The sequence below is a fragment of the Podarcis bocagei genome (assembly GCF_964188305.1).
Source record: "Podarcis bocagei genome assembly, chromosome: 3".
In the NCBI taxonomy this organism is placed as follows: domain Eukaryota; kingdom Metazoa; phylum Chordata; class Lepidosauria; order Squamata; family Lacertidae; genus Podarcis; species Podarcis bocagei.
The window spans coordinates 108,757,436-108,781,712 of NC_138127.1; the positions used below are offsets into that span (position 1 = coordinate 108,757,436).

Sequence of the window (24,277 nt, forward strand, 5' to 3'; positions counted from 1 at the left end):
TGTGACTGTGTGGAACCCAGTTCAGCTACTGACAGATTGATTGTGTGACTGCAGTACGTTGTTTATTGCTTTCATTTCATGGATCAGTGGTCTCGTTAAATAGTAAAATCCATGTTAAATTGCTGTTTTAGGGGCTGTTTTTAAAAGTCTGGAACGGATTAATCCATTTTGCATTACTTTCTATGGGAAAGCGCGCCTTGGTTTTGGAACGCTTTGGTTTTGGAACAGACTTCCGAAATGGATTAAGTTTGAGAACCAAGGTACCACTGTGCTGCACTGAAATGTTTCCATGTTCATCTGATTGTCCTTGAATCTTCCCTCCACACTTGCCGTCCTCTCTTGCCGTTTCAACCTCACTGTGTGCTGTGTTGCATATGTTATCTTTGCAAATATGTACATAGCCGCTAAGCAGGGCAATCTCACCTGGACGTAAGATGTACGGAACTCGGTGGGATTTACCTCTGAGGAAATGTGTACAGGATTGCGATGTTACAAACCTTTTGAGGGGGAAATGTTCTGAGAGGGTAACCTGTGAACCTCAAAACGCTTGGCTCAAATCTCAGTTGAGGATTTCTTCTTTTTTTAAAAAAAGATATTTATTAAAGTTTCAACATATTACAAAAATAAGCAAACAAAGAAAGAAGAAATAAAGAAAAGAAATGAAAAATGAAAATACAAGATAAAAAAAATTAAAAAACAGATTAGTCTTTCCATGTCTTATCTTTCATTTGCTTGTTTCCCCGACCTCCTCACACCTCCCTTTTTGTATTCCAGTTCAAATTAGTTAGTTCAGCAAATCCTTTCCCTCTTTGATTTTATCTTAATCTAAATCTCAGCTGAGGATTTCATGGGCGATTGCCACCTGCCTCAGTTCCTCTGTCTGCAGTATGGGGGCAAGAACGCGCCTCTCAAAGTTGTTGTGTGTTAACACGTGTCTTTGTGATGTGCTTGTGGTACTTAATCAGTGCTCACGGCTGGAGGTTGTTGTTTTTTTAAACAATAATATTTATTAAGTTTCATATAAAAGCACAACTTCAACATAACAGAAAAAGGTAAAACAACAATGAGAAAAAAGAAAAGAAAAAAACCCAAAGATGTAAAACGTTTCCAACCCCATAATACCGCCACACACATAGATACAATAAAACTTGATGAATTAAAATCCAACTTCATAAACATATTACTTGACTTCCTCAAATCTCTTCCAACTGAATTTCTTTGTAATTGAATGTAGCAGTTTCCAATATCATTATTTCATATAACAATAATCCGGTCATAATCATATTTCCTAACTTTTCTTATGGAATAATTCTTATTTATTTATTTAGTCCTAATTTAATCCCAAGCCTAATTAATTCTTTCAAGTAGTTACAAATCTTTAATATTACAATATTTATTCAAATAATCTTTAAATTTCTTCCATTCTTCTTGATATTCCCCTTCTTTCTGGTCGCGGATTCTCCCGGTTGGCTGGAGGTTGTTATAGTGGTTGCAACATTGCATAGCCTAGTTTAATGTTGTGTAGCCTATTAATAATGATAATAGTTATTTGTTTTTAGCATTGCTATTCTGCATTATGCTGGGGTTGTATTAGACAACGTCCCTTCCAACTCGAGGGGGTCTTTATGGATCTCCCCCTCCTTATTTAACCCCCACAACAACTGGGAGGTAGTCTAGGCTGAGAGGCAGGGACTGGCCCCCAGGGGCACCCAGTGAACGTCGAGTGGTGAGATTTGAACCCAGGTCCCTCCCAGGTACTAGTCTGACTGACAATCTTCACCACTGGCTCTCTAGATAAGGACAGAATGGTAACATCTCAATGGTAGTAGCATTTCGCGTTTCACCTGGATTTAAATGGCCAAGCAAATTTTGCAGAGGTTGTGTATGGTACGCAAGATGAAATTAATCCGTTCCGCGAGTCTCTTCGTCTAGCGGTTTTTTCGTCTTGCGAAGCAACCCTATTAGCGGATTAGCGCTATTAGCGGTTTAGCGGCTATTAAAGGCTTAGCGGCTAAAAGGCTATTAGCGGCTTAGCGGCTTAGAAAAAAGGGGGGGAAGCGAAAAAAATCGCAAGACTCGCAAGACTTTTTCGTTTTGCGAAGCAAGCCCATAGGGAAATTCGTCTTGCGAAGCGCATCGAAAAACGGAAAACCCTTTCGTCTAGCGGGTTTTTCATCTTGCGAGGCATTCGTCTTGCGGGGCACCACTGTACTTCAATTTTTATTTTATTTTTTAAAAATACATACAGAAGCTAACGGTGTGGTCCTGTGCGTGTTTACTTGGAAGTAAGTTCCGCTGTCTTCCGCTGCGAGTAGGTCCCCTTGAAGACAGCAAAGACCTCTGCCTTGCGACTCAAAACACAACCTTGCGGCACAAAACTTGTGACATTCCCTGTGAAATTTCGGGTTGCTGGCAGCTGTGTGGGTGGGTGACCAAACTCAATATTTGCTGACTGGAATAAAACTTTGGCACCAGGAAACTGGATTTCGAAATTCACGGTTTGCGTTCTGATGGCCTCCGGGATGAGTTTACCTGCGTTTTGAGGTGTGAGTTGTCACTTCCTCTCCATTGACCTGGGAGCCTAAGACCTGGACATTGTACTTTTGAAGATGAACAAGTTGTGGTTTTTTTACACACAGACACAGAATTTTGAATCCCGTGATACTTTGCCTGCTCTGAACATTCTTAATATAGTTTTTACAGTTGCTTTCAATCAAAGAGTTAAAATTTTGCTCAAAAATGCTTCGGGCGTAACAGACTTTCTGGAGTGCTTCAGTAAATAGTTGGTGTTGGGTTTTTTTGAGGCATTTTTTTAAAGGTTTGCTTTACTTGGTTTCCTAGACATTTCACCATTCAGTGCTAGTTGTATAGGGCACAGGTTTTGCAATTTACCTGTCCCCTACAGACAACTTGAAAATTGTTGAGGGTCTTGGTGGACGACTTAAATATTTCTCTATAACGCAGCGTGCAAGGAGCAGCTGAAAAGCTTGTCGACCGCTGGTATATTAAAACAACATATCGTTTAAGTTTTATATTACATCTTTTTAATTTTAATGATCATTTCTAATTTTTGTGTGTGTGTTTCATGTTTCATCTGTGTTGTTTTAATTTGTGTAAGCCAGTCTTGGGGGGGAAAGGCAGGATATAAATAAATGCGATGATTATGATGATAATCTGAAGGCAGCCCTGTTTAGGGAAGTTTTTAATGTGGGATGTTTTATCGTGTTTGCTACATTTCTGCTGAGAGCTGCCCAGAGTGGCTGGGGAAACCCAGCCAGATGAGCGGGGTAAAGGTAAAGGGACCCCTGACCGTTAAGTCCAGTCGCGAACGACTCTGGGGTTGCGGCTCTCATCTTGCTTTATTGGCCGAGGGAGCCGGCGTACAGCTTCCGGGTCATGTGGCCAGCATGACTAAGCCCCTTCTGGCAAACTAGAGCAGCGCACGGAAACGCTGTTTACCTTCCCGCTGGAGTGGTACCTATTTATCTACTTGCACTTTGACGTGCTTTTGAACTGCTAGGTTGGCAGGAGCAGGGACCGAGCAACGGGAGCTCACCCCATTGCGGGGATTCAAACCGCCGACCTTCTGATCAGCAAGCCCTAGGCTCTGTGGTTTAGACCACAGTGCTACCCGCGTACAGTCATACCTTAAGTCGCTTCAGGTTGAGTGTTTTCAGGTTGTGCTCCGTGGCGACCCGGAAGTAATGGAACGCGTTACAGTGGTGCCCCGCAAGACGAATGCCTCGCAAGATGGAAAACTCGCTAGACGAAAGAGTTTTCCGTTTTGGAGGTGCTTCGCAAAACAAATTTCCTATGGGCTTGCTTCGCAAGATGACAATGTCTTGCGAGTTCCTGCTGGTTTTTTCCCCTCCCCCCCTTTTTCTAAGCCGCTAAGCCGCTTATCAGCTGATCCGATCAGCAGATAAGCCGCTAAAAGCGCTAATAGCGCTAATCCGCTAATCCTTCAATGGGCTTGCTTTGCAAGACGAAAAAACCGCTAGACGAAGAGAATCACAGAACGGATTCTTTTCGTCTTGCGAGGCACCACTGTACTTCCGGGGTTCGCCCCTTGTGCATGCGCAGACGTTCAAAATGACGTCACGCGCATGCGCAGAAGTGACGAATCGCGACCTGTGCACGCACAGACACAGGTTGCATTCTGCTCTGGATGCGAATGGGGCTCCAGAATGGATCCCGTTCGCATCCAGAGGTATCACTGTATTATTATTTATGATAATAATAATAATAATAGTAGTAGTAAACAAATAAATGGCACCAAAATAACAATATAATAAACAGCAGCACTGGCTGTTGTCCTGCCGCCTCCCTGTGGAGGGTGGGGCACATTGAGGCTTTTGTTGTGTGAGCAGAGCATGGGACCAGACCTCATCTTCTGATTTACTCATTGGGTGACCCACCCACCTGTCCGCCCCCTGCAGGTATTGCAGGTATGCAGTGCTCTTGCAAAGAGAAGGGGTGTGTGAGAGAGATGGAGAAACAAAGAACAGAATGGAAGCAGAGAGGGGAGGTGTAGGCATTCCTGGTTGACTTTTTCTTATTCATAGCTTTATCGCCGTATCTTTTTGTAAACAACCACCGGGGAATCTCCCTGCAGGGTGCTGTGGGGGAAAGCCTTCGCCCGTGTGGTTCTCAGCAGATTACAGTCTCTCGCAGACAGTCACAATGCGGCTTTAGAGCTCAGAGGTCGACAGTCGACATGATTTCCTCGTTGCGCCAGTGGCAGGGGAAATGCCAAGGGCACAGAAGCCCCCAGGACAGCATCGCCTTCGTAGACCCGATGGAGGCCTTTGACCTCATCAGCCAAAAAGGACTCTTTACTGTGCTCAGCAAGATAGGATGTCCACCTGAGCTTCGCAAGAGAATTGTATCCTTCTGCAAGAACATGCAGCACTGTCCATTAGGAGGGACACCTTCCCTATAGAGAGTGGTATGAAAAGGCTGTGTTCTTGCCCCAAACCTCTTTGGCATATTCTTCTCCCTTTTGTTCTCCAAGACTCTTGAGAATCCCATGGACTGCAAGAAGATCAAACCTCTCCATTCTGAAGGAAATCAGCCCTGAGTGCTCACTGGAAGGACAGATCCTGAAGCTGAGGCTCCAAGACTTTGGCCACCTCATGAGAAGAGAAGACTCCCTGGAAAAGACCCTGATGTTGGGAAAGATGGAGGGCACAAGAAGGGGACGACAGAGGATGAGATGGTGGGACAGTGTTCTCAAAGCTACCAGCATGAGTTTGACCAAACTGCGGGAGGCAGTGGAAGACAGGAGTGCCTGGCGTGCTCTGGTCCAGGGGGTCACGAAGAGTCAGACACGACTAAACGACTAAACAACAGCCTTCAGCTCGTCTGAAGACAGCTTGTACAGCCATACCTTGGAAGTCAAACGGAAACCATTCCAGAAGTCCGTTTGACTTCCAAAATATCCGGAAACCAAAGCGCGGCTTCCAATTGGAAGTCCCATAAGCTCCATCGGATGTTTGGGTTCCAAAGAATGTTCGGAAAACGGAACACTCACTTCCGGGTTTGCGTTGTTCGAGAGCCAAAATGTCTCGAGTACCAAGGCATTCGGTATCCAAGGTATGACTGTACAGCAGTACCTCGGGTTACAGACGCTTCAGGTTACAGACTCTGCTAACCCAAAAATAGTACCTCGGGTTAAGAACTTTGCTTCAGGATGAGAACAGAAATTGTGCTCTGGCGGTGCGGCGCCAGCAGGAGGCCCCATTAGCTAAAGTGGTACCTCAGGTTAAGAACAGTTTCAGGTTAAGAACAGACACCTGAGGTACCACTGTCCTTCTGTTGAAGGAGCAATGGGAGCCTCTTCAACCTGACACGTCTCCACACCAACCAAAAATGGGTCCTTATCTGAGAGATGTTTGCGGACGATGTAGCCTTGACAGTGCACCAAGGAAGCTCTACAGAGATTCGCCAACTGCTTGACCAAGCCTCACCATCAGCCTGAGCAAAGACCAACAGTCCACACATCCACATTGGTGACTGTGATATTGAGGTGGCTAATGCTATTCTAGGCTGCGTGCACAGAAGTCGAGGGTCCAGATCAAGGGAAGTCAGCGTCCCACCCTCTTCTGCCTTGGTCAAACCCTCCCCTGAAGTCCTGTGTCCAGTTTTGGGTGCCATAATTTAAGAAGGATGTTGACAAGCTGGAAGGTGTGCGCAGAAGGGCAGCCAAGATGATCAAGGTCTGGAAAACCAAGCCTTATGAGGGAATGTGGATGTTTAGCTCAAGAAGACCTTTGCCAACAAAGGTCCGTATAGTAAAAGCTATGGTTTGCCCAGTAGTGAAGTATGGAAGTGAGAGCTGGACCATCAAGATGGCTGATCGCTGAAGAATTGATGCTTTTGAATTATGGTGCAGGAGGAGACTCTGGAGAGTCCCATGGACTGCAAGAAGATCAAACCGATCCATTCTGAAGGAAATCAGCCCTGAGTGCTCACTGGAAGGACAGATCCTGAAGCTGAGGCTCCAAGACTTTGGCCACCTCATGAGAAGAGAAGACTCCCTGGAAAAGACCCTGATGTTGGGAAAGATGGAGGGCACAAGAAGGGGACGACAGAGGACGAGATGGTGGGACAGTGTTCTCAAAGCTACCAGCATGAGTTTGACCAAACTGCAGGAGGCAGTGGAAGACAGGAGTGCCTGGCGTGCTCTGGTCCAGGGGGTCACGAAGAGTTGGGCACGACTAAATGACTAAACAACAACAACAACAGCTCGAGAAGAGGACCCAAACCAACGGATTCAAATTACAAGAAAGGAGATTCCAGCTAACCCTTATGAACAGGCATAGGTAAACTCGGCCCTCCAGATGTTTTGGGACTACAACTCCCATCATTCCTGACCACTGGTCCTGTTAGCTAGGGATGATGGGAGTTGTAGTCCCAAAACAGCTGGAGGGCCGAGTTTGCCTATGCCTGCTTATGAAGAACTTTCAGACGGTAAGAGCAGTTTTGGCAGTGGAATGGACCCCCTGGGAAGTTGTGACCCCCCTTCATTTCCTGACCTGCCTCACAGAGTTGTTCTGGGGATTAAAAGAATCATTGTTACCGATTTGAGCTTTGAAGAAAAGGCGGAATATAAATGCAGTAGGTCGATAAAACAAACCCAGGTGTGGTGAGGTAGTGACTGCAGCAGGATTTCACCCGTAGCACCCATAAAATTGTCATTTTGTCTTGTTTCATGGAGTCGATTTCAGACTGAAGAGAAGCCTGGATTCGCATGCATGGCTATTAAAAGGCCTTTCTGCATCGTCAGAATTCAGTGGCCTAAAATTATCTTGGAAGATTTTTTAGCCCGCTCCGTCTGGAAGCCCAGGCGGCTAAGAACAGCTCCTTACTCAGCAAAGCAGCAATGCTGTAAGACAGGCCCAGACTGATCCCATTTCGCAGATGAGGGCATGTGCGCCATGGAGTAGAGGCTGCTCAGAGCCATGAGATATTTTTAACTGGTTTACTGGAATTACTTATATCCTGCCTTTCTAGAGGTATTGTTGAGCCAAGATCTGAACCCTGGACTTGCCAAGTCCCAGTCCTGCGTCTTAACTTGGCTTTCTCTTTGAGCAGGTCAGCATGCTCATCCCTGGCTGTGATGGCTGGCACCCACTCCGAACATGGTCTGCCCAACCCCTTAGACCAGTGGTGGCCAAACTCGTCCCTCCAGATGTTTTGGGACTACAATTCTCATCATCCCTGACCACTGATTCTGTTAGCTAGGGATGATGGGAGTTGTAGTCCCAAAACATCTGGAGGGCCGAGTTTGGCCACCACTGCCTTAGACCTATTAGTACAGTGGTACCTCAGGTTAAGTACTTAATTCGTTCCGGAGGTCCATACTTAACCTGAAACTGTTCTTAACCTGAAGCACCACTTTAGCTAATGGGGCCTCCTGCTGCCCCCACACGATTTCTGTTCTCATCCTGAAGCAAAGTTCTTAACCCGAGGTACTATTTCTGGGTTAGAGGAGTATGCAACGTGAAGCGTATGTAACCCAAGGTACCACTGTAGTAGTAGTAGTAATGATGATGATGATAATAATAATAATAATAATAATAATAATAATAATAATAATAATAATAATTTAGTTGTACTCCTCCCACCCATTTGGTCAGGTTTCCCTAGCCACTCTGGGCGGCTCCCAACAGAATATTAAAAACTCAATGAAACATCAAACATTAAAAACTTCCCTAAACAGGGCTGCCTTCAGATGTCTTCTAAATGTCAAATAGTTGTTTATTTCTTTGACATCTGATGGGAGGGCGTTTCACAGGGCGGAAGCCACTACCAAGAAGGCTCTCTGCCTGGTTCCCTGTAGCTTTGCTTCTTGCAGGTGAGGGAACTGCCAGAAGGCCTTCTGCGCTCGACCTCAGTGTCCGGGCAGAACGATGGGGGTGGAGATGCTCCTTCAGGTCTACTGGACCGAGGCCATTTAGGGCATTAAAAGCCAGGCAGCACAGCAGGGTTTGACACCCGTCAGCAGCACTGAATGTCCACAAGTCCTTGTGTTATGAGAATAGGAGAAGAATGTCTCTCTAGCAGCTTTCTGCACGCCAAACATAGTTGCATAAACTTTTATCGTGTTGTGTTTTGCTTGCCTTTTCTCTAAGCTAAGATGTCCTAAGCGTTGCAACCTTCCCTCTACCCCCTTGATCTTTTGAGTCACCATTTTGTACACCTTTCCAACTCCTGCTACCATCGTTAGTGCGTAGGGGTGACGGGAACTGAAGAGAAGAATAGGCTACTGGATCCAGTCCAGAGGAGCACCCTGTTGGCTAAACTTGTTCTCAACCCATTCCTCCAACTTGATTCTCTCTACTGGTCTACCTTTTCACCATCTCGATCCCTATCAGATTCCTGGATATGAAGTGATTTGGGGGGGGGGATTAAGGGAAAAGGCTATGGAGATAAGTTGTATTTGCATTCCTATCTGGCTATGGTCACCTTCAGGGACGTGGGTGGCGCTGTGGGTTAAACCACAGAGCCTAGGACAGAAGGTCGGCGGTTCGAATCCCCGCGACGGGGTGAGCTCCCGTTGCTCGGTCCCTGCTCCTGCCAACTTAGCAGTTCGAAAGCATGTCAAAAGTGCAAGTAGATAAATAGGTACCGCTCTGGCGGGAAGGTAAACGGCGTTTCCGTGCGCTGCTCTGGTTCGCCAGAAGCAGCTTAGTCATGCTGGCCACATGATCTGGAAGCTGTACGCCGGCTCCCTCGGCCAATAAAGCGAGATGAGCGCCGCAACCCCAGAGTCGGTCACGACTGGACCTAATGGTTAGGGGTCCCTTTACCTTTATGGTCACCTTCAGATGGGCAGTATAATCTGGGAGAGATCCAGGTACATGCTGGAATCTTAAGTTTGCACAGTTAAAAGTGGATTAAAGTGCTCTGTTGTCCTAATGCAACACGCCCATTTTAAAAAGGGGTTTGGGGAGCAATGAGGAAATGTGCTTAAAAGTGTGGGATGAACAAATGGTTAATGGGAAGATGCATGGCATATCAGGATGAATGCTTCTTGTTGTAGACCTGCCCCGTGAATAAATTGGAACATATGCTCGGTAGAGATTGGACACAGTCTAACCTCCGTGGAAGCTTTGCGCAAGCGAATCAGGATGAGCGTTCAGTAAATGGGTCATTTGGATGAGCCTATAGCGAGGGGGTGAAGCCCCTGGATTGAGACATGCCTGTCAACTCCGCCTAACGCCAATTCCAAACTTCCATTTCGTGGGAATGTTGTCAAAGAAGCGCTCTTGGGAGTTTCGCATTCTGGAGGTTGCATTCTGGAGGTTGCCTTGTCTAGATCAAGGGAAGTAATAGTGCCACTGTATTCTGCTCTGGTCAGACCTCACCTGGAGTACTGTGTCCAGTTCTGGGCACCACAGTTCAAGAAGGACACTGACAAACTGGAACGTGTCCAGAGGAGGGCAACCAAAATGGTCCAAGGCCTGGAAACGATGCCTTATGAGGAACGGCTAAGGGAGCTGGGCATGTTTAGCCTGGAGAAGAGGAGGTTAAGGGGTGATATGATAGCCATGTTCAAATATATAAAAGGATGTCACATAGAGGAGGGAGAAAGGTTGTTTTCTGCTGCTCCAGAGAAGCGGACACGGAGCAATGGATCCAAACTACAAGAAAGAAGATTCCACCTAAACATTCGGAAGAACTTCCTGACAGTAAGAGCTGTTTGACAGTGGAATTTGCTGCCAAGGAGTGTGGTGGAGTCTCCTACTTTGGAGGTCTTTAAGCAGAGGCTTGACAACCATATGTCAGGAGTGCTCTGATGGTGTTTCCTGCTTGGCAGGGGGTTGGACTCGATGGCCCTTGTGGTCTCTTCCAACTCTATGATTCTATGATTCAAGGTGCAAACCTTTGGCACCAGAGTTTTCCTTGTGACCCAGGCCAGCCATCTTTGACGGGGGAATTGCAGCCTCTTCACCCACGCGATCATCTTCCTTTGCTGGCGATGCAATGGCAGGACCCCCCCCCCCGAGTGTTTGCAGAGGGGTGCATGTATGGCGATCGGAAGGTCGGCGGTTCGAATCCCCGCTACGGGGTGAACTCCCGTTGTTTGGTCCCAGCTCCTGCCCACCTAGCAGTTCAAAAGCACGTCAAGTGCAAGTAGATAAATAGGTACCACTCCGGCGGGAAGGTAAATGGCATTTCTGTGTGCTGCTCTGGTTCGCCAGAAGCGGCTTAGTCATGCTGGCCACATGACCCAGAAGCTGTACACCGGCTCCCTCGGCCAATAAAGCGAGATCAGCGCCACAACCCCAGAGTTGGTCACAACTGGACCTAATGGTCAGGGGTCCCTTTACCTTTACCTCTTAAATAAGTGCTTATAGAAATGCAAAGAATATGGAAAGTTATGTGGAAGTCAGAGAGAGGGAGGGAAGGAGGTCGATGCTCTTACAGAGTAATATATTAAGTCACAGAATTATGTAATAAAATTTGAATAAGATTTAGTGCAAAACTCAATAAAAATTACTTAAAAAAAGAAGAAGAGAGAATGGAGGTTTTGTGGTCCCCTGTATGGTGCCCGTCCCTGGTGCCAACCCCGAGCCTGGCATTCTGCACATGCCCAGAAGACATGTTCTCCGCTGCAGATTCCAGAGGTGAGCTCGGGCTTCTTCTGGGAACCTTGCTTGCGCAGCGGTGGGCTGCAAGCTTCTTTCAATACAGGCGGAATGGTTGCCGAATTTTGGAAGCTCAAACTTCTGTTTACACAGCCGAGGCTCATCCGGTTGTTGAAAAAGCCATCCCTCCGCTTCTCAGCTGCCGCTTCCTGCCAGCGCTGTCCCTGGGGGGCAAGGGGGAGACGGACGCGTGGGCACCGGCGTTGCTTGTCTGCCATCCTCCCGGCTTGTTTTGCTTTTTAAAAAACTCCCCTGGTCAAATGCAAAATAAATGAATATCTCTACTATACTTGGCTGCACAAACACTCGCTGCACAAGGAAGCTCTCTTTCCCTCCTGCCTCTCTGCCACCGCTCCCGAGACACGCCAGCCTTGGTCAAACCGCATCGAAAGCAGCTTCTAGTGGGAAGACGATTGTCGTTTGAGAGGCCCCTGCGTTTGGGACTGGGGGGGCAGGTCTCCCTGGTGCCTCTATTTGGGCTGGCTCAGCCTCCCTGCTCTGTATTTTTAGACATCGTGCGCGGCAGCCAGCACGCAGCTGACGGCTTGTTTCAGAGCTTTTCATAGAACAGAACCGTGGAATTGTCTGGTTGGAAGGGACCCCATGGGGGCATCTAGTCCAACCCCCTGCGGTGCTTCGACGAATCGAATTCCAGAGGCAATGAAACGTTTCATAGAAACACAGAATTGTAGAGCTGGGAGGAACCTTGAGGGTTGTGTAGTCCCACCCCTTCAGAGCGGGGATCATGCCCACAACCATTCCTGTATTAATTTTTTAATTAGATTTTCCACAGTGATAACACAAGCCACAAGGCAAAATGATAAACAAAAAGAGAAAAAGAAGAAAAAAAGAAAGAAAGAAAGAAAGAAAGAAAGAAAGAAAGAAAAAAGGCGCGCGGGGGGGGGGGGACACACACAATAAACAGATAAACAATAACAACAAACTTGATTCTTCACAAATCCAACCTTTTAAACATCTTGGTTGACTTTCTCAAATCCCTCCCTTCTGAGTTTCCTTGTAATTAAAAGTAACAGCTTTCCAATATCATTATTAAACTAAAACAATTTCCAATTATAGTCCATCTTATTCACTTTTCTTTACATTCTAAATCCCATCTATTTAATTACACAGCCATCCCTGGGTGGGTTCGAACCACCAACCTTCTGGTCAGTAGCCAGATGCATGGACCCATTGCGCCATGGCCACCTGTATGTGGTGTTTTTGGAGTTCCCACAAAAGATGGCCGCATGCAAGGTGGCCCAGTCGGACCCGTAGAGCTCAAGTCTGTTGGGAAGTTGTTATTTACTAGACCCAGAAACTCCAGCGGGTGCAGAATGCCGGGGCAAGGCTCCTTACGGGGTCTTTGCCACGGGATCACATTCATCCAGTGCTTTACCAACTTCACTGGCTCCCGGCGGAGTACAGGGTCAGGTTTAAGGTGCTGGTTTTGACCTTTAAAGCCCTACGCAGCCTAGGACCCTCGTACCTATGGGACCGCCTCTCCTGGTATGCCCCGCGGAGGACCTTAAGGTCCACAAATGACAACACTTTGGAGGTCCCAAGGTGGTTAGATTGGTCTCAACTAGGGCCAGGGTCTTTTCAGTACTGGCCCCGACTTGGTGGAACGCTCTGTCACAAGAGACCAGGGCCCTGCAGGACTTGACATCTTTCCGCAGGGCCTGTAAGACAGAGCTGTTCTGCCTGGCCTTTGGTTTGGACTCAGTCTGACCCTTCTGTTTCCCTCCCCTTACGGTTTTGATTTATGGGCTACTTTTAAAATGAGGCTGCATTTTAAATTGCGTTTTAACCTGCACTTTAAATTGTTTCCCCCCCTATAATTGTAATTTTACTGGTATTAGCTGCCCTTAGCCTGGCTCTGGCCGGGGAGGGTGGGGTATAAATAAAATTTATTATTATTTTTTTAAATTGAATTTGCATGCCACCCTTCTTCCATAGATTTCAGGGCGGTTCACAATGCAAGGTGGAAAACGCGACATACGTAATAAAAACAAGAACACAAAACAAACCACATTTGTACTCCTGCCTTCGTTTCAGTGGGGTTTGTGCAGGCGACACTTCCTGACGTTTCATGCTTGCAACGGCACAGCAACCCCCTTTCTGCTTCCCCTGCGGTTCCAAAACATGCAGTTTTCCACCCGTATTTCATCAGAGCTTCCTAGTTGGCTGCCTTTCGCTGGGTCAGAGCTATTGGTCCATCTGGCTCAATACCGGCAGCAGTGGCTCTCCAGGGATCTAGTCAGGGATCTTTCCCAGTTCTATTGGGAGTTGCTGGCGATTGAATTGGGGTCTCTCTCTGCATACAGAGGAGATGCTCTGAATCTACCAATATTTTCCATCGTGCAAAGGAGTGCTGTTCTAACTCTGCTTGAAGGCCTGGCTTGTGCTTTTGAGAACTGTGACACTGGAGGTCAAGCCAGAACCTTTGTATTTTGCATTGCCTTACTCCATCAAAGCCCATTCAGCCGCTTTGTGCATTGCAGGGGGTTGGACTAGATGACCCTCTCAGGGGTCCCTCCCAGCACTACAAATCTGTGATTGGCAGAACCGGCACAGTTACAGGTTCCACGTTTCGTAGAATCATAGAACGGTGGAGTCGGAAGGGACCCCTGGAGGTCATCCATTCCAACCGCCTGCAATGCAGGAATCTCAGCTAAAGCATCCAGGACAGATGGCCTTCCAAGCTCTGCTTAAAAAGCTCCAAGGAAGGAGAGCCCACCACCTTACAAGGAAAACTGTTTCACTGTTTAGACGAAATCTCCCTTTTTGTAACTTGAATCCGTTTCCGGGTGGCAGAATCAGTACTCTGGAACTCCCTGCCACTTGACACCAGGGAAGCGCCTTTACTATAGTCTTCTCGATGCCTGCTGATAAAATAGTTGTTCAGAGAAGCCCACGTGAAGAATGTGGATGTGTGTTTTAATCTGCTTTCAGTCCGTTGCTGATATTATATTTTTGAATGTTTTGAAGCGTCGTTTTTACTGATACGGTGGACGCTCGGGTTGCGAACGTGATCTGTGCGGGGTGCACATTTGCAACCTGCTGCGTTCGCAACCTGCACTTGCGCAGGTTGCGGTTCGGCGCTTCTGCGCATGCGCGACTGCTGAAACCCGGAAGTAGCCCGTTCTGGCACTTCCGGGTTTCGGCGGTCCGCAATCCAAAAAACCGCAACCTGAAGCGGCTGTAACCCGAGGTATGACTGTAGTTTTACAGTGTTGTTCTCTTTGTAAGCCTCTTTGAGTTTTGTTTGTTTTACAACCGAGAGGTGGATAAATTTTATGGAGAAAACAAATACGAAAATGCAATCTCCCGTGACCTAACCTCTGCTGCCCCTTTTTCTCTCTGCAGCGGGTCCAAGATGGCGAGTGTTCTCTCCAGGAGGCTGGGGAAGCGGTCCCTGCTGGGCGCCCGAATTTCCGCTCCCCCCTTGCTGGGGGACGGGGTGTTGATGATGGCCCAGCTCCCTCCCTTGCAGACGGAGCACCCCAAAGAGTCTCCTCGTCTGGCTTCGTGTGAAGACGTCCGCTTCAAGGAACCTGTCGCAGACTCTGGCGGTCAAGGCCAGAACTGGCCACTCCTGCAACCAGGCCAAAAGGTAACCGAACCAATTTATTCTGTTGGGTGTGGTAGCATGTAAAAGGGGTTCTAGTCCTTGTCAATATCTCAAATTATGCATGATTTCCCTCTATTACAGCTATATTCCAGAGTGAGTGATTTGATGTTTTAAGGTGTTGTATACAGCTTTGATTTTTTCTTCTTCTTTAAAATATAAAGCGTTATATAAATGCAGTGCTTTTTTTCCTTAAAGAAATGTTTGGGGGCACTCTCATTTTCCTACTCATATTGAAATACTGCCCCTCAACGAGGCCAAACTTCGATTCACAAAATGTATAGGGGTATGTGCTTCCCTGCGTCCCCCCAGAAATAAAGCACTGTATAAATGAATTTTTTAAACATAAGGTCATTCCCACCAGTTATGCATAAACGAACCATAGTTGCCTTTGATAAGACATCATCATCATCATCATCATCAATCTTTATTACGGTCCAGAGACCCAACAAATCATTACAAAGCAATACACAATTCATACAGCCTACCTCCAGGTTAAACAAGCATTTTGTTCAGAATATAGGGATTATTTGTTCTTGCAACCACCGATAAAAACTTTGCCACTGCTAATGTTCCAGCATTTGTCTGGTCTTCCAATAGGAACCTGACATAGTGAGCCTCTGATTTCCCTGGGAAAGGTACCAGCAAGGGTAATATCAGTTCAGCCCTAGCTTGCTCATACTTCGCACAATGCAGCAAAATATGCTTTATGGAATCGATGTCTTGAGCACACGAGCAAAGTCTGCCCTGGTAGGGAACTCCTCTCAACCTGCCATCCAACACTGCAGAAGGAAAGACGTTTAGTCTGGCTTTGGTGAAAAGCCTTCGATAGTTTGGTACTGCCAGGTTTTTAATGTAAGATGTTAACTTAAAGACATACCCATATTGTACTCCTACTGCCAGCGGACTACAGACTGCGTGTGATCAAGATCGCGAGTCACTGTGTGCATTATCCCATAATCTTTGCTGTAACATAAGACATAATTGTCCAGGGATCCCTTACCTTGTTTACTTTTTTACCTGTGGTTGACCACTTTGCGAACAGGATGCTGGACTAGATGGGCTCTTGGCCTGATCCAGTAGAATCATAGAATCATAGAATTATAGAGTTGGAAGAGACCACAAGGGCCATCGAGTCCAACCCCCTGCCAAGCAGGAAACACCATCAGAGCACTCCTGACATATGGTTGTCAAGCCTCTGCTTAAAGACCTCCAAAGTAGGAGACTCCACCACACTCCTTGGCAGCAAATTCCACTGTCAAACAGCTCTTACTGTCAGGAAGTTCTTCCTAATGTTTAGGTGGAATCTTCTTTCTTGTAGTTTGGATCCATTGCTCCGTGTCCGCTTCTCTGGAGCAGCAGAAAACAACCTTTCTCCCTCCTCTATGTGACATCCTTTTATATATTTGAACATGGCTATCATATCACCCCTTAACCTCGCGTCACACTGTTGGCTCATGTCAAGTTTGTGGTCAACCAAGACTCCTAGATCCTTTTCACATGTACTGCTCTCAAGCCAGGTGTCACCCATCTTGTATTTGTGCCTCTCGTTTTTTTTTGCCCAAGTGCAATACTTTACATTTCTCCCTGTTAAAATTCATCTTGTTTGTTTTGGCCCAGTTCTCTAATCTGTCAAGGTTGTTTTGAAGTGTGATCCTGTCCTCTGGGGTGTTAGCCACCCCTCCCAGTTTGGTGTCATCTGCAAATTTGATCAGGATGCCCTTGAGTCCATCATCCAAGTCGTTGATAAAGATGTTGAATAAGACCAGGCCCAAGACAGAACCCTGTGGCACCCCACTAGTCACTCTTCTCCAGGATGAAGAGGAACCATTGATGAGCACCCTTTGGGTTCGGTCAGTCAGCCAGTTACAAATCCACTGAGTGGTAGCAGAGTCAAGACCGCATTTTACCAGCTTCTTTACAAGAATATCATGGGGCACCTTGTCAAATGCCTTGTTTAGCCTTTGTGTCTACACGTGCTGGCTATTTGTTTGAATTCCTCTTTGGTGGTTTCCCCTAGGCCCTTAGGATTTTACATGCAGATGCTACTCTGAGCCACCGAGTCTGGTCCCCAGCTAATCTATCCTCCCAACAGAGTGCTGTTTTATCTCTCATTTTCTGCTGCCCATTCCATGCCGGCTTGTAAATTGCAGCACCTTCAGTCTTTCCATAGGGTAACCGGAGTTCTCTATAAATAGCTCCCAGGAATAACTAACACAAGTGGACCCATCTCTGCACAGATACAATTACATACGTAAAAATAGACTTTGGGAATTAAGGCAGTGGCTCTGTGTCCAATTAGGTCACTGTGGAGAGGGGAAACCCATCTAGGCCGCGGATATCAGGTCTCCCAGATGAGCTTGTCCCAGCTGGATAAATGGGTCGTAGAATCGTAGAACTGTAGATTTGGAAGGGACCCCAAGCGACATCTAGTCCAACCCCCTGAGATGCAGGAATCTCAAACACAAGTGTCTGCTTAGAATAGAACAGAATTTATTATTTATAACCCGCCCATCTGGCTGGGTTTCCCCAGCCACTCTGGGCGGCTTCCAACAGAGTATTAAAATACAGTGGTCTGTTAAACATTAAAAGCTTCCCTAAACAGGGCTGCATTCAGATGTCTTCTAAAAGTCTGGCAGTTGTTCTTCTCTTTGACATCTGGTGGGAGGGCGTTCCACAGGGTGGGTGCCACTACCGAGAAGGCCCTCTGCCTGGTTCCCTGTAACTTGGCTTCTCGCAGGGAGGGAACCGCCAGAAGGCTCTCGGTGCTGGACCTCAGCGTCCGGGCAGATTAATGGGGGTGGAGACGCTCCTTCGGGTATACAGGACCTGCTTGTTAGGATTTCAGTCTCGTTTTGAATGCATTTGTGGTTTCAATTATCTTAGGTGTGAATTGCTTTGAGATGGTGCTTTGGAAGTCAATGAATCCAACAAATCGCGGTAATAATAACACAGCTTTTGCTAGTCAAACACCCTCTTCACTCCTGCTAGGCTGAAGGTGCAATTGTCTACAGGACACTGAGAGGGTAGCTCAGTTGGTAGAGACCACGAGGCTCTTGATCTCAAGGTCGTGGGTTCGAAACTCCATGTTGGGCTAAAGATTCCTGCACTGCAAATGATCCTTGTGGTCCTTTGCAAAGCTATGATTCTATGACACAATGGGGCCTATTTTCAGGGGTTTAGTATATTTTATTTCTCAGATTTGCACGCTGCCCTTCAAACTTAAATCTCAGGGTGGTTTGCAACTTGAAAACCCAAGGCATGAAGAAGTATGGCAAAGGAAATTGATGGACTATGTAGAACTGGAAAAATTGACACATAAACTACAGGACAAGGATAACTGTGACTTTAAAGATGAATGGGAACCTTTTACAAAATACTTAAGTGAATTGGACTCCTTGGCAGGTTTTGATTAAACACTCACAAACTTTTTACAGTGGTACCTCGGGTTACAAACGCTTCAGGTTACATACGTTTCAGGTTACAGACTCCGCTAACCCAGAAATATTACCTCGGGTTAAGAACTTTGCTTCAGGATGAGAACAGAAATTGTGCTCTGGTGGCGCGGCGGCAGCAGGAAACCCCATTAGCTAAAGTGGTGCTTCAGGTTAAGAACAGTTTCAGGTTAAGAACGGACCTCCGGAACGAATTAAGTACTTAACCTGAGGTACCACTGTATTGATAACAACCAGTTAGACAAATTAAGGATCTATACAAATCTGTAACAGGCAGAGAATAGCATTTACAGAAAAATCAGAGATTGGAACTGAGAGAAGTCGGGGTGGGGTGGGGAGGGTGGGTTGTTTTATGGGAGGGGGGAATTAAGGACAATATGTGTTTAAGATAATGTGTTTTGTTTAAATTGCTAATAAAAAATTATAAGAAAAGAAAAGAAAACCCAAGGCATAATAATACACACTGGGCTTGGGGGTTTGAGCCTGAAATGGCCGCCGTGACGCTAGAGCGCCTTTCCTCCTCCCTTTATAGGTCTACGTCTTCTACAAAGGGCAAGAAGCCCCTGGCTTGGTGGAACACCACGACCTCCTCAGCAACGAGGTGAAGGTGCTTCTTCTGGAGCAGGGCTTCTACGTCTGCCGGAAAGCCGAGGAAGTGAGACTGGCTAACATCCAGGCCTTGCCTCTCCCAGCCCTGGAGATGGACCTCGGAGCTCCGGCCACGACGGGCTACAACGCCGTCCCAGTGGCCATGGACCACGGACCGACCACGGAGGCGGCTGCTGTGGCAGCACCTGGACCCAGGTCGGTCTCACGGAGCATTGACGTGCCAAAAAGGTGAGTCCCGGTTGCTTTGCTCGTGGCTGCGTAGTACTTATTTCCTTACGATGTGGATCGAGTGTCTTGTAGCACAGTCGTCACCAAAATGGTGGCCCCCAGATGCATAGCTGTCAACTTGCAGATTTGAAAATAAGGGCCCAGCAGCCTCAAAAATAAGGGACCAGCAGCCAAAATAAGGGATTTTAGTCAGCCAGCGGAAATACAAAGTTAAAAGGGACCAGATAATTTTGGAGAGCAGCGCCGGTTTTTAGCCCTTCGTTTCCAGAGGTCGCTGCTCAAGGCACCAGCTGATGAAACACTGCAATTAAAGAACTACAAGCAGCAACCGCTTTTCGTGCAAAACGAAGTCCAAGCTACGAAGATGCTGCTGCAGTTCTGCATCTTTTCTCTCGTGCTCCATCTGCAGCTCTCAGTTCCATCAGTTGGGGCGGGAGGAAGGGGGGGGGGAATAGCGCCCGAAGTAAACCCACAGATCAGACCATCTATGCTAGTCTACCACTACAAATCTATGGGAGAAGCGATTGCGGTCCTTCCCTTGTAGCCCTTGGGACACCTGCCCGCGCCTCCTCCTCCTCCTCCTCCTCCTCTCTCTGAACTGCTTTCTCTATGGTTGCGCTCGCTCTCCTCTCAAGGCCCCTCAGCAATTCATAGGCCGCGCCAGGCTGCCCATCTTATCCGGGTCCTTCGGCAGCACAGCCGCAGTACGTCCTAGCGAGAGCAGCGGCGACGGGCAGAGGCGCTCAGGAGGAGGATGGCGGCAGAAGGGCCCAAGGCTCCCGCCAGTCCCGGCGGAGAGGGGCTCCCGGGGGCCAAGGCTGGCGAGAGGAGGCCGGAGGGGGGCAGGCCGGGCAGCCAAGCAACACAATAGGAGCCTCCTTCCTCCCCGGCCGGCAGGGAGGGAGGGAGAAGAGCTGCTTCCTTTGAAACCCAGGAAATTTAAGGGGCATCATCAATAAGGGACAGCAGTGGGACACGGTGCTGGGATAAGGGAGTTTCCCACCAAATAAGGGACAGTTGACAGCTATGCCCAGGTGTTTTTTTCCAGCTTCCTTTGGTTTCCAGACCAGCTTGCAGTGATAAGACCTCCTTAAAAACATGGACCGCCATTGTTAAAACAGCTGCAAACGGCTGCCCACTTCCTCACTGGAGTTCTTGCCTTTCGAAGGTGTTGGGGTGGCACTGCTGTGCCTCGTTAAACTGGGGTGCAAGTTGGGAGGTTCCTAAAAGGTGTCTTAAGTCCACCCCACCCCCATGATGCACGAAATCTGTTACAGCATCCATCATCAAGCATGTGGTTGGAGGATGGATGGCGGTTGGAGGATGGATGGTGGCTAACAGGTTGAGATTGAATCCTGACAAGACAGAAGTACTGTTTTTGAGGGACAGGGGATGGGCAGGTGTGGGGGACTCCCTGGTCCTGAATGGGGTAACTGTGCCCCTGAAGGACCAGGTGCGCAGCCTGGGAGTCATTCTGGACTCACACCTGTCCATGGAGGTGCAGGTCAATTCTGTGTCCAGGGCGGCTGTCTCCCAGCTCCATCTGGTATGCAGGACGAGACCCTCCCCGCCTGCAGACTGTCTCAACGGAGTGGTGCATGCTCTGGTTATCTCCCGCTTGGACTACTGCAATGCGCTCTACGTGGGGCTACCTTTGAAGGTGACTCGGAAACTACAACTAATCCAGAATGTGGCAGCTAGTGACTGGGAGCGGCCGCCGGGACCACATAACACCAGTCTTGAAAAACCTACATTGGCTCCCAGTACGTTTCTGAGCACAATTCAAAGTGTTGGTGCTGACCTTTAAAGCCCTAAACAGCCTCGGTCCTGTTTACCTGAAGGAGCATCTCCACGCCCATCGTTCTGCCCAGACACTGAGGTCCAGCTCCGAGGGCCTTCTGGCGGTTCCCTCACTGCGAGAAGCAAAGCTACAGGGAACCAGGCAGAGGGCCTTCTCGGTGGTGGCACCCGCCCTGTGGAACGCCCTCCCATCAGATGTGAAGGAAATAAGCAGCTATCTTATCTTTAAAAGACATCTGAAGGCAGCCCTGTTTATGGAAGTTTTTAATGTTTGATGCTGTATTGTTTTAACACTAGATTGGAAGCCGCCCAGAGTGGCTGGGGAAACTCAGCCAGATGGGCGGGGTATAAATAATTTATTATTATTATTATTATTATTATTATTATTATTATTATTATTATGTCAAATAGTTCTTTGTAATGTTCAGTCTCCCTTTTCTTGTAATTGCAACCTGTTCTGGTCTTCCCCCAGAATTTGCATAGCAATAGTTGTACAATACATTGTCCAGGTCCACTATGAGGGGCAGAGCGCGATGGCGACTTCGCCCAGTGGTATATTGGCGTGTGTGTGTGTGTGTGTGTGTGTGAAACAGCCGCATGCTCCTCAGCAGAGCAGCTTAAAGAACACCCCCCCCAGCTCATATGATCAAGAGGCAGTGTAGGAGCTCTGTTGAACCAATGAAGCCCAATGTTTTGACTCTGCAAGGCAACTTCCCGTGTTCCTAAACCGGACAGCAGTTTTCAGGGTCTGGGGAGGGCCCCATCCTGCTTCCAGACACTCCTTTTCATTGCAGATGCTGGTGACCGAACTCGGCACCTTCCTTAGTAACCCCCCCCCCCTTCCCTACCTCTGAGTTGCAGCCCATCCGCGTTAAAGCAGACCAAGGCATTACATGGCAGCGCAAGCTGGAAATCCTAAGGAAAGCTTTCTTAACTCCTGGATACAACTAATGCTTAATTTTTTTAAAAGGGGGGGGGAAGCAAAATGCTTTCTCTCCTGACTCCAGGTACGTGATGTTCTCCAGATCTGCTCTCGGGGGCTGTTTGGACTCGCCGCTTAAATAATTCATTCTGTTAAAAGCGCCTCTTATAGATCTCTCTTCCTGGAGAAGCGGGCGAGGCGAGTTCAGCTTTCCGTGCAGATTTTGGGGGAAAGAGGCCTGGACTTTCCTTGACCCCCGTGCCGGTTTCAAAGCTGCCTTCTTTTTAAACGCCTGCTGGAACCCAACCAATTAAATGTCCTTTTTGAAACCCTCCATTCATTGCTGCCTTGTTGAGTCGACGCTTGCCGTCGTTTCACGACACCATCCTGAAATGCCTTCATAGGATCAAGGCGTAGAGCGATTCTTCCTCTGTGGTTCTTGCATTTCATTGGGGGGGGGTACCTTCCAGTTCAACAATTCTGGTTAGAAGGGACCCAAGGGTCATCTAGTCCAACCCCCTTGTTGATTGGTTCGGTGGTTAGCACCTGTTTGTCTCGGGAGACAATGGAGGAATGCGCTTTTTTGGGGGTCAAACTGTTGGAAGATTCCTTTTTTTCCCTGGTGCAGAAATGCAACCCATTTGTCGAGCGATACTCTGAGCTCCAAGCACCCATTGAAGCAAGCGAGGGACAGTGGCGGGTCAGTACTTTATAGACAAGGGACTGTCCGGCTCAAGGCAGGCAGTAGCTGACCAGCAAGACACGGTGATCTCCCCCACCTACGAAGGCAACCTGTGGCACGCCTGCAATGCAGGAATAGCAGATAATAATAATAATAATAATAATAATAATAATAATAATAATTTATTATTTATACCCCACCCATCTGGCTGGGTTTTCCCAGCCACTCTGGGCGGCTTCCAACAAAGTATTAAATTACAGTGGTCTGTTAAACATTAAAAGCTAGCAGCTACATTCTATACGGCAGCTAGACTGGTGACTGGAGGCAGCCACCGAGACCATATAACACTGGTCCTGAAAGACCTACACTGGCTCCCAGTACGTTTCCGAGCACAATTCAAAGTGTTGGTGCTGACCTTTAAAGCCCTAAATGGCCTTGGTCCAGTATACCTGAAGGAGCGTCTCCATCTCCATCATCCATCCTGGACACTGAGGTCCAGCGCCGAGGGCCTTCTGGCGGTTCCCTCGCTGCGAGAAGCCAAGTTACAGGGAACCAGGCAGAGGGCCTTCTCGGTGGTGGCACCTGCCCTGTGGAATTTCCTCCCACCAGTTATCAAAGAGAAAAATAACTACCAAACTTTCAGAAGACATCTAAAGGCAGCCCTGTTTAGGGAAGCTCTTAATGTTTAATAGGTTATTGTATTTTAGTGTTTTGTTGGAAGCTGCCCAGAGTGGCTGGGGAAACCCAGCCAGATGGGCGGGGTATAAATAATAAATAATAATAATAATAATAATAATAATAATAATTATTATTATTATTATTATTATTATTATTATTATTATTATTATATAAAAGCTTCCCTAAACAGGGCTGCCTTCAGATGTCTTCTAAAAGTTTAGTAGTAGTTCTTCTCATTGACATCTGGTGGGAGGGCGTTCCACAGGGCAGGTGCCACTACCGAGAAGGCCCTCTGCCTGGTTCCCTGTAACTTGGCTGTTTGAAACAGATGCAAGCTGTTCAAAGTGTGATAGCAGGGCTCGAATCCTGGCACCGTTTCTCCTGGGACGTGCTGGTTTGCCACCTTTTTTGTATGCATGGAAGTTGGCTTCATATTCAACCCCCCTCCACCCTGTTCTTTGGTCTCTCTTTGCAGGAAATCGGATGCTGCTGCTGTGGAGATGGACGAGATGATGGCAGCCATGGTGTTGACCAGCTTATCCTGTAGTCCCGTGGTCCAGAGCCCCCCGAATGGTGATGCTGGCATCCCAGGTGAGCTTGATGTGCCGAGATTGAATAGGAAGGACCCCGTGGCTCAGTGGCAAGGGACACAAGGTCCCAGGTTCGGTCCCAGGTGTGTCTCCAGGTAAGGCTGGCAAAGGCTTTCCATTTTCATTGTCATTCTAGTCTCCCTGCTCCTCCGCAACAGAGCAATGGAAAGCAAATTTGCTCCGAATGAGTGACAGCCCTTCAAAAACAGGGTGAAATCATGGGAAGCCTTTGCCAGTCAGTTCAGATGTCCTGTTTCCTCCGTGGTCACAAAGCACTCAGACTCTCCTCTCGATGATTTAGCTGAAGGTTTTTTCCCAGAAAACAGCATGTGACCTAAACATAGATCAGGTGATTGATTGATGGACTACTGATCATTCAATTTCTGTGCGGCTTAATAGATTAAAACATACGAGAAAACTGAAGCGACAACAGACGACTTAAACATGAAATACTGCAAAAATACACGGTTGCGCATAAAACGTTGCATTAATGCAAAAATACTAATATACAGTGGTACCTCTGGTTATG

General features: G+C 47.5%; 1 protein-coding gene across 2 annotated transcripts in view; it reads left to right on the forward strand.

Annotated features, from left to right (window-relative positions):
- The window catches only part of ZNF395 (zinc finger protein 395), a 67,494-nt gene that overhangs the window by 21,308 nt on the left and 21,909 nt on the right, over positions 1-24,277 (forward strand). For both annotated transcript variants that reach the window (XM_081188652.1, XM_081188651.1), the window contains exons 2-4: positions 14,523-14,769; positions 18,772-19,076; positions 23,634-23,749. In XM_081188652.1, coding sequence (XP_081044778.1) covers positions 14,533-14,769; positions 18,772-19,076; positions 23,634-23,749 — 658 coding nt within the window. In that variant the 5' untranslated portion in view covers positions 14,523-14,532. The remainder of the gene's footprint in view (positions 1-14,522; positions 14,770-18,771; positions 19,077-23,633; positions 23,750-24,277) is intronic.